This window comes from Polistes canadensis, unplaced genomic scaffold, assembly GCF_001313835.1.
Source record: "Polistes canadensis isolate GaletaPanama2010 unplaced genomic scaffold, ASM131383v1 scaffold_170, whole genome shotgun sequence".
In the NCBI taxonomy this organism is placed as follows: Eukaryota; Metazoa; Arthropoda; class Insecta; order Hymenoptera; family Vespidae; genus Polistes; species Polistes canadensis.
In genome coordinates, this window is record NW_014569717.1 from 195,773 (window position 1) to 205,969 (window position 10,197).

Sequence of the window (10,197 nt, forward strand, 5' to 3'; positions counted from 1 at the left end):
TCATTATATGTTTTAAATAGAAACAAGAAGAAATAATATTAAAGTAATGTATTAGAATTGATTAGAATATTACCGGGTAACGTTATGTCTCTACTTGTAAAACTTCCGGTGTGAATGATCAAAAATATAATAGTTATTATATGCATATGTACATTTTCGAAAATATTAATCCTTCTATACAAAATGATAAATATTTTATTTAATTTATGTAATCGTTAGGGAAAATAAAAATAAATAAATAATATTTATAAAAGTATAAAATTGACTATAAGTGCATTTTCAATGCATCGTGCAACGAGAATACCAATCAGAAACAAGCTTACTAAACGAAGTATCTTCGAATAAACTGATTGGCTGAATCATACGCACTCAAACGAATTAGAAAATCAAATGGAACTACATGTTCGTTACATAAGAATGAAGATCTGTTTTTACAACACGTGTGGTTAGGCATTAACAACTGAAAATTGCAGAAGATTATAAAGGTTATTGAAAATCATGGCATTAATCTCTGTTAGAGAGATTTTTACTCCAGGTAAATTACGACTATTGATAAAGATGCTGTAATCATTTTTTTTTACAAATGACTACATATTTTTTCTTCTTTTTTTTTATATATATAAACAATTGTACGAACTCTCCCTTATTTTTGTTCCATTTATCTTTAGTTTTCAGACATAGCATCAAACATGTATATTTTAGTCGGCACATTGTTAAATGTGTAAGTAAATATATTTCATTTAATTACAATATTATATTTCTTTTATTTATATTTATGGATATATGTCTTCATTATTATTTTATATCGATAACAGCAACACAATAAGCTATGTGACCAATTGCTGTTACCAACTATAACTGGGCAAAGATTTTACGCAGAGAAAAAAGTATTTAGCAGAGATAAGCCTCATTGTAATGTTGGAACAATAGGCCATGTCGATCATGGAAAGACTACGTTAACTGCTGCTATTACTAAAGGTTTACAATCTAATTATCACTAATATGTATTATATTAATTAAGTACGTGATATATGATAACCAAATAAATCTCTTTTAATTCCTCAGTTCTTTCTGAAAAGCAATTAGCTAAAGCTAAAGGTTACAGTGAAATTGACAATGCTCCAGAAGAAAAAGCTCGTGGTATAACCATAAATGTAGCACACATCGAATATCAAACAGAGAAACGTCATTATGGACATACGGATTGTCCAGGACATGCCGATTATATTAAAAATATGATTACGGGTACTGCACAGATGGATGGAGCTATTTTAGTCGTAGCAGCTACTGATGGTACCATGCCTCAAACCAGAGAACATTTACTTCTTGCTAAACAAATTGGAGTCGAGCATATCGTTGTCTTTATTAACAAAGTAATGATAACGATTTATTCATATTTTTACTTTTTACAATTCAACATTTGACACTGTACACTTAACATTGTTCATTTTATTCCAAAAGGTTGATTCTGCCGATTCAGAAATGGTAGAATTAGTTGAAATGGAGATACGTGATTTATTGACTGAAATGGGCTTTAATGGTGAAAAAATTCCTATCATCAAGGGCAGTGCCCTTTGCGCTCTTGAAGGAAAAAATCCTGAAATTGGTTCAGAGTCTATTATAAAACTTTTAGATGCAGTAGATGATAATGTACCAACTCCAATTAGAGAATTGGATAAACCATTTTTATTACCAGTCGAATCAGTTTATTCAATACCTGGTAGAGGAACTGTAGTCACTGGTAGATTAGAACGAGGAAGAATTAAGAAAGGAATGGATTGTGAATTCATTGGATACAATAAGAATTTAAAGAGTGTAATCACTGGTATTGAAATGTTTCATCAAATATTAGAAGAAGCACATGCTGGTGATCAATTAGGTGCTCTTGTTAGAGGTTTGAAAAGAACAGATATTAGAAGAGGAATGATTATGTGTAAACCAGGCTCTATGAAAGCTCATGATCATTTTGAGGCGCAAGTATATGTATTAAGTCCAGAGGAAGGAGGTAGAAAGAAACCTCTTGGAAATCTTGCACAATTGCAAATGTTTTGTAAAACTTGGGATATTGCCGCGCAAGTTAATTTATTCAATAAAGCAATGGCAATGCCAGGAGAAGATTGCAAGTAAGTTATTTAATTATTTTTGTTTAAATAAAGGATTTTGATAAAATAATGAAAACATGTTAACTTGTTTCATCTTTAGATTTGAAATCAAATTGATTCGTCCTATGGTATGTGAAAAAGGTCAACGATTTACATTCCGGGATGGAAGTACAACCTTAGGAACTGGCGTAATTACGAATATTCTCCCACCTCTAACAGAAAACGATCGTGTAAATATTTTAGAAGGAAAAAAGAAAAGACAGAAAAAGGAGGAAAAACAGTAAAGAAATTTTAGATTAGTATATATAAATGGTATTCTAATTGATATGATCATATTATAAAAAAAAAAAACAATACTTACTGTATTCTAAGGACAACTCCATTTATGCTACGCAAACGAACATTTAAACATTTTTATTATTAGTCTATATCTCATATATGTACTTGCATAAATTCCTTTGGTAGCCCCTCTTGATTTACATTATTTGCATTTTCTTATATCATTAAAGTGTTTTATAAGCCGAGTGTGAGACGCAATACCACGTATAAATAAGAATAGATTATACTATAGATATAGAAATAAAATGTTCATTAATGTCCTTTAATTTTGAGTATATTCATTACTCTATTATTCAATAAGCCAGTTATATAAATTATAAATTATGTAATTGTAACTATTCGCGGTATTTCCAGAAATTCTTCTGTTAACGCTGTGCATACAGACCTTAGTTATGTAAAAATATAATCAATTTACTAATAATTAAATACTATTGCAATATAGGCAATTTCTAAAACTTCGACAAAGGTAGATTTATTCGATTCATACAATTAGCAGTACAATCTGCTTTTAATTAGTATAACACTTTCTTACTAATAAATAAGATTGTGTATGCATTCTCTTCGTAATCATTGTTTTTCTTCATACTTCCAGACGCATTTCTTTCCAGACAGGTTTCATTAATAGGAACAAGGGGCACAAACAAACAAATATTCATACGTAGAAAAGGAAAACACTGTTTATATAATTTAAGTTGAACAAATCATACATTCACCTTCTCTTACAAAAATAGTAAACGATCCTCGTTAACGCGAGCAGACACGAACTGTTTCATTCCTGTTTAAATATTTTTCCTATTGCGATGTGACATCATACTTGAAACAGTTTTCAAATATTATTTTTTTTTAAAATGCTTGATAATACCAAACAAACACTTTTGAATAAACGAATGAAATATTTTCGAGACATTATCATTCCTAATTATTAATTAATTTTAGTTTAATCTTGAATCATTGCAAATGATATTTAATATAACTTTCATTTTAATAAGATATCGTACACACTACTAATAACGTAATTACAAATTATTAACAAGAATGACTAAAACTTAATCATCTTTTATTATTTAGTGTTTGATATTATCCAACATTTTACAACAAAAAAAAAAGAGAAAAAAAAATTTGATTGAAGTTAGATTAACTACATTGACCAAAATTTATTCTACTTCCATTATTTTACCTGCGATTTCTCTCGAGCATATAAACATCTCATGTAAGAAGTTTGCACACTTCAGAAAAATTACAAGTACACATCTTTGCAGCCGAGCATTCGCTATCAACACATACATTCATTTAGAAAACTGGCAGTTCATCTTTCGTATTTCATAACAAGGATGTTGCAACAATATAATTAGCAGATTGAATGAATGTTTTAAGTATGCCTTAAAGTGGGTTCTAATTTGAAACTTCGGTTTAACGCGTATTCTGATATTATATATATAAATATATATTATATATATTAGATGATAATAATAGGGTAATAAGTATATAAGATATACAACTAATTTTTTTAAACATTTACGTGTGTTTTATGTATATCCCTTCAAAATACTTCTCACAATTAAAGATTTGCTTTCATTAGAAATTTTACAGTAGTTCTTTGTAATGGAAGTTATAAAGGAATGACAAGATACACTTATAGAAATTTGTAACTAGTGTTATATTATATAAAATCATATTCTTTGATATTTCATATACACATGTAGTAATATGTGCATGGATGTGTAAGAAATTATAATAATTTATTAGTATCTCCCCCTTTAAGGCAATATTTCTGGTATATGAAGTCACAGAAGTATTTCTGGTGATTTGCATTAGGTATCAAATTAAGCTCTGCATGCAGATATCATTATTTTTGTTTTGTTTTAAATCTTCATATATGTAAAACGCCCAAGCTGCATAGTACTCAAGGTACACTCGCAAAATCTTTCTTCCATCAGAACCAAGCACACAGTGTAATAACCTAAAGATCCTCATCGTCTTCTGGCAATGCCGTTTCTTGCGCTTCCTTAAGATCCTTTTCAATTTGTTGCTGCCATTGTGGATCCATTGTAACTTCTGGAGGAAGAAGTGCAGGCATTGCAACAAATTCAAGATTTGGATCTCCAATCAATTTGCGTGCCAACCACAAAAATGGTTTCTCAAAATTGTAATTGCTTTTTGCACTAATATCATAGTACTGTAACAATTATGAAAAATAAACACGTAAATATAGATAGCTATATAAATTAATAATAGAACTAAAGTGAAATTTCTCGAAAATTTTGGGCTCAGATTAGAGGGACAGATAAGTGTCTTCAAAAACTAATTAAGACCTCTGACTCATCACAGTTCACATTATATCTAACGTTTTAAATTTAAAGTTAGATTCAATTCAGGTATAATCTTATGAGTAAAAAGAAAATGTCTATACCTGAAGGTTCTTCTTCCTATGGAAGACGATGCTTTTAGCCTTTACTTTCCTATCCTTAATATCAACCTTGTTACCACACAATACAATGGGTATATTTTCGCAAACTCTAACTAAATCTCTGTGCCAGTTAGGTACATTCTTATACGTCACCCTAGACGTAACATCAAACATTATTACAGCACATTGTCCTTGGATGTAATATCCATCTCGCAAACCGCCAAACTTCTCTTGACCAGCTGTATCCCATACATTGAATCTTATGGGACCTCTGTTTGTGTGAAATATCAGTGGATGAACCTCTACTCCTAATGTTGCAACATATTTTTTTTCAAATTCACCGGTTAAATGGCGTTTGACAAAAGTTGTCTTTCCAGTTCCACCGTCACCAACAAGGACGCACTTGAAGGTAGGAATTTCATGTTCTTGATGATTTAAAGCCATATTTGATGACTCCAAAATTATATCCAAATAATATATTTAAAAGAAATGATCTGAAATATAACCGTATGAAAAAATATTGTTAATCTATATTATTAATTATATAAACTGATTACAATCGTTAACGATGAAAATATATTTAACAATTAACATTATTAAACGTAAATTCAATGTAAATGTTACATATTAACAATCGATATTAATGCAATATTTGATGAACTTGAGAGAACACGTTGCCTACAATGCGGTAATCTTCTACGCAAAAAAAAGTAACTTTAGGTGACTTTTAATCGCGGTTAAAGTATTGTTATATTAATAAGAATAAAATAATGTAATACACAACGATGAAATATAATCTAAAAATATCTTTGAATAGAAGATCTCGTATGATTTTTGTAGCAACGTGCGTTACACACGAACATTCGTAATCACCTTCGAATATCGGAGTCGAAGATGTGATCGATGAATTTGAATAAGCGTTGGATACCTCGGGGATATATTAAAAATGGTGAAGAAACAAATTCGGTGGAATAAAATCGTTCCAATTTATACGAAAAAATGCCGGTTAGATCAACGTCCCGCGCTAACACGTTTCACCTAATCTAGAGACTCTCTCTTACTCTTTCTCTATCCCTTTTTTCCCTCTCTTTCTTACACTCCAACACGCGGAGATTAGAATTCGTGTTTCACAAAGAATGGCTCCCAAAGTTGTAATACGTATAAGACTATTTTTTATTAACTTATTAGATGTTTCTTACCGTTATTTAATGATTAAATGTTTGTTATATATAACAGGATATTTAATTTGTCCTCGTTCCTGATTAAATTTACCAATGTTTTTCGTACAAAATTTCCCGGGAAGCAACGATGTACGTGAAAATGACCGATAGAACTTACCGTGCGGCACAGTCGTTATGGCTCACAATGGCGTTCCTTTAAGTCGACGAGCGGTGCATCCTGTCTTCCTTGTCATTCGTTGAATTATTTTAGGACAAACTTACAACTAATTTTTACATCAATCGATCGACAAAAATTCAATATTAATTTTCATTACGTTTAATTGATTAAATAAAATACGATAAATATATTATTCGATAGAGATATTACAGAAATGCGTTTTTTAAAAAGCGACATCTTCGAACACGTAACGTACTACGCCATCACGATGAGTGGATGCAACAATGACAGTGTTCATTTTGGAATAACACGATGGAGAAGATAAAAATAGAAAAGACAGTTTTATAACGGGCATAGAATCGTTTTTATTCGATTTATTTTCGTAAAATAACGATTATGATATTATTTTTTTGAAAAAGATGAATAGCATTAGAAAGGTAAGCAAACATTTGTTCGTATTCGTTGTGATATTTATTATTCGTTGTCAAAAAAATGTTAAAGAAAAAATACTTTTTTAAATATTATACATTCTATGGTTCCTCTTATCATAGCTTTTAGTATTAGAATTTATACTCTATGTTTTTTAATTATTCAAATTTAACTTCAGAGAGCGCCACGTATCGTCTAATGCTATTGGTCAGTTTCAACAGGATGCATCAGTGATGTACAACTCTTACTCATATAAGTATTCAATTTCAATCGCATTCCTCGTCTTGCTATGCATCGAAGCAACCAATCAGAATTTAACATTCCTCAGGTACCTTTAACTATATAGTATGTCATAATATTTCAATTATTTATTAATATATTGTCACACGTCGGAAATAATAGAATATTCTTTTCTAAACGTTTTATTCAACCGATAATATCACAGTCAACGTAATCATTATTATTTCAAATAAACAATTCGTATAGACGATACAAAAATATATATAAAAATACTTACACAATCGTTATAAAATTCAACTAGATAATTTTGCCAGAAAGAAGGAAAAATTTGTAGAAATGCAAATTTTAGAAAAAAGAACAAAAAAAAAAGCTGAATAAAACGTAATGTCATCGAACGGGTATGGGATAAGTGCAATTTCAAAGGTACGCTCCTGAAGCGTGCTGACGTAATCGGCGCAAGCGCACGTCATCGGACGGCACTGCAGAAGCAGGCGAGTTCGCGAGTGTATCGATTTTGCGATCGTGTCTCTCGCGACTAGTGCGTCCGTTTCCTTTAGTTTTTAGTGGCCGTGCTCGTCGTACATGGATGAAATCGTGAATGGGATTACCCGCTAGGTTGATTGCACCGTACATCCGCTGACTCGCAACGCCTCGTCATCCATCAGCATGACCAAGGATAGATTAGCAGCTTTAGTCGCGGTGAGTGTATATTCTATTCGCATTTCAAATATATCAAGATGTATTCTTAATAAGAACAAGACAAAAAGAATGGGACCTAACGAATAAGAGAAAGATAGACGATCAGTAAAAGAAGTTAGAGAAAGAGAAAGAAAGATAGAGAAAGAGAGAGAGGGAGAGAAAAAGTCAAAAGTGAGAACCAACGAATAAGAGAAAGACAGACAGTCAGAAGAAAAAAGAGAGAGTGAGAAAGAGAGAGAGAGGGAGAAAGAAAGTCAATTGAAATATTTGCTGTCTCTTTCCTGTCTTAACTTTGAACATCTTTTAAATACCCCATTAAATCTATCAGCTTATCTTATTCTGTCCTCTTTCTTCACGTTGTTCTTGGCACGATGGATCTGTCATCGAGCACGCAATGCTTTCTCTCTCTCTCTCACTCACTCATTCTAGGCCGGCGTACACCTTTGGCAAGCCGAAGCAGGCGTTTCCGTTTGCGATGAGTCGGTAAACGCCAATGAGAATGACGATTATGATGACGATTATTACGATGACGACAACGACGACTTGACAGTTTGACAGTTGGTTCTTCCTTAAGAAATAAAAAAAAAATGAGGAAACCTTCTTTATTCGAATACGCCCGATATCAAACGATCTATGAAACGGGAGTAACGTGATACTCAATTCAAACTATCGCGAGATACACTATTTTCTATTATTAAATATATTTCCAATGAGATTTGCATTCGTTTAAAAAATGTTTAAACTAAACATATTTTTCAGGTTCTATCGTATTTGACTTACTCTCTCTCATCGATTTTCTTTTTTTTCTAATATTCTTCGTTGGGTTCAATTGTTCTTTTTATAACAATGTTTGCGATCTGTAGAAATGAAATAAAAAAAAAAAAACAAAAAAAATGCATCTTTATCTTAATACTTTGTAACAGAAAAAAAAAATCATATTTCTTTTCGTTCAGTCAGATAATTTATTGTAATCCCAGTTCTCCTAGTTTACGATGATTCATTATTTTATGATCTGACGTGAGAAATTCAAAGAAATAAAAGATATTATATATAGACTGCAAAAAAAAGAGAGAGAGAGAGAGAGAGAGAAAATCGGCACAATAGTTGTACATCTTCGATTCCGTCATTCATTGGTAGTTGCGTGAAGGATGCGTTTGCGTCAGAGTGACGGAATCGAAGCATAGTACTGTAGTACGTAACTTTCTCTATCTTTCTCTCTCCCACGTTCTTCATTTCAACAAAATGCTATTTCAGAATGAATTAAAAAAGAAAGAGAGAGAGAGAGAGAGAAAGTACGAAAGAAAAATGAAAAATGAAAAAAAAAAAAACAATCACATGGTAATTCTTATTCATATTTTCTTTACCTTTCGCATTTTTTTTCTTTTTAACTTTCGTAACATTAAACGTTCCTCACGTTAGATAATATTACTCCTAAACTATATCGTATACAGTAATAATAATAATAATAATAATTATTATAATAATGATATAATAAAATATAAATAATCGAAAGAGAAAAAAGAAAAATCCTAATTCTCAAGTGTAATTGGATTTTTTTCTTTTTTTTTATTTCAAACCATTAGTATATTTTTTTTTAAACGAAGGTTATATCCCTCTACTGTGCCATTGTTTCATCGAGGTATTAAAATACATGCATAGATAGGTAGAGTTGCATAGGATATGTATATACATGTGTGTGTGTGTGTATATATATATATATATAAAAGAACAATTGTTAATCATTAGAATGGTAGTCGTGAATTTGTTCGAAGCGACGATAAGTACTTTGCCACTAGTAGTCGTCCCAAATGCGCATCCGTCGTCTTTTCACTAAAGGATTTTTCTATTCGAGCATAGAAGAGGAAGTATGTAGTATGTATGTATTATTCCTCATCTATATCTACTAAACTCCAATAGAGTACGCGTTCCATAGAAAAAGTTAAGAGGGGAAACGTTAGGAAACACTGTACGAGAAAGATAAATTTTGTTTTTGTTTTTTTTTTTTTAAAAGAACTTACTTTTGCAAAATTCAATTGCTCTGATGTAACGTATGTGATAAATCATACCTACGTGTATGGATATATATGTATACGTGTATATGTATGTGTGAATGTGTTTAGACTAGTTAACAAGGTACCAACACGCAACAAGTTCTCCTCTTGTTCTCTTCTCCTCTTCCTATATCACCTTCTCTTTTTCTTTTTCTTTTTCTCATCCTCATCCCATACTATCTCGTATAGTAATATACCTTTTTACTCGACTAATTTGAAAGTTTTCCTATCTCACTCGTGTCCGATAATCTCCCCCCACCCCCTCCCACTGTCCTCCCACTCTTTCGGTAGATGAATTTTTAAGCGTTAATTTTTTTTTTTATATGTTTTATATTTCTTTCACACTTTTACATTTCCTCTGTTCAATCTATCCTTTTAAACACATATATATATATATATATATATAAATTATTAAATACATCTCAATATTTCGTTAGTCCTCTTGATGAGAGAAGCGTATATCCCAACGGTAAACAACTTTTACGTTTGCTCCAATACATCAAATGTGTCAGTGTCTCGTAGTTGTTTTTCTATCGTTTCTACATATACGAGAAGAACGTTTTTTAATGGCCCGAATGAATTTTCGCGCGCA

General features: G+C 31.2%; 3 protein-coding genes across 5 annotated transcripts in view; 2 read left to right on the forward strand and 1 right to left on the reverse strand.

The window, feature by feature from the left end:
* Window positions 1-421: 421 nt before the first annotated feature.
* Window positions 422-2,707, forward strand: LOC106789204 (elongation factor Tu, mitochondrial-like). Its single transcript, XM_014753220.1, has 6 exons — window positions 422-535; window positions 669-721; window positions 816-978; window positions 1,066-1,373; window positions 1,462-2,123; window positions 2,203-2,707. The coding sequence occupies exons 1-6, from the start codon at window positions 499-501 to the stop codon at window positions 2,384-2,386; spliced, it is 1,407 nt and encodes a 468-aa protein (XP_014608706.1). The 5' UTR covers window positions 422-498; the 3' UTR covers window positions 2,387-2,707.
* A 389-nt stretch (window positions 2,708-3,096) lies between these two features.
* On the reverse strand, window positions 3,097-6,460 carry LOC106789205 (GTP-binding nuclear protein Ran). Of its 3 annotated transcripts, none has more exons than XM_014753221.1 (3): window positions 6,187-6,460; window positions 4,852-5,342; window positions 3,097-4,617 (listed from the first exon to the last, which is right to left on the reverse strand). In XM_014753221.1, exons 2-3 carry the CDS (start codon window positions 5,290-5,292, stop codon window positions 4,402-4,404), a joined length of 657 nt encoding a protein of 218 aa, XP_014608707.1. In that variant the 5' UTR covers window positions 5,293-5,342; window positions 6,187-6,460; the 3' UTR covers window positions 3,097-4,401. The 3 variants fall into 3 exon arrangements, with proteins under 3 accessions (XP_014608707.1, XP_014608708.1, XP_014608709.1); XM_014753222.1 differs by lacking the exon at window positions 6,187-6,460 and adding an exon at window positions 6,048-6,184; XM_014753223.1 differs by lacking the exon at window positions 6,187-6,460 and adding an exon at window positions 5,722-6,022.
* An 829-nt stretch (window positions 6,461-7,289) lies between these two features.
* The window catches only part of LOC106789196 (syntaxin-1A), a gene marked incomplete in the record, with an annotated part of 47,169 nt that continues 44,261 nt past the window's right edge, over window positions 7,290-10,197 (forward strand). Inside the window, 1 exon segment of the mRNA XM_014753200.1 lies at window positions 7,290-7,554. Within this exon segment, the coding sequence (XP_014608686.1) occupies window positions 7,522-7,554 (33 nt within the window).

Excerpts from the sequence above, each read along its gene's own strand:
- LOC106789204 (XM_014753220.1), top strand. The coding sequence starts at position 499 with ATGGCATTAATCTCTGTTAGAGAGATTTTTACTCCAG. Across the intron at positions 722-815 it reads GTCGGCACATTGTTAAATGT|CAACACAATAAGCTATGTGA; the intron begins GTAAGTAAATAT and ends TATCGATAACAG. Across the intron at positions 1,374-1,461 it reads TCGTTGTCTTTATTAACAAA|GTTGATTCTGCCGATTCAGA; the intron begins GTAATGATAACG and ends TTATTCCAAAAG.
- LOC106789205 (XM_014753221.1), bottom strand. The coding sequence starts at position 5,292 with ATGGCTTTAAATCATCAAGAACATGAAATTCCTACCTTCAAGTGCGTC. Across the intron at positions 4,618-4,851 it reads ATAGGAAGAAGAACCTTCAG|TACTATGATATTAGTGCAAA; the intron begins GTATAGACATTT and ends TAATTGTTACAG.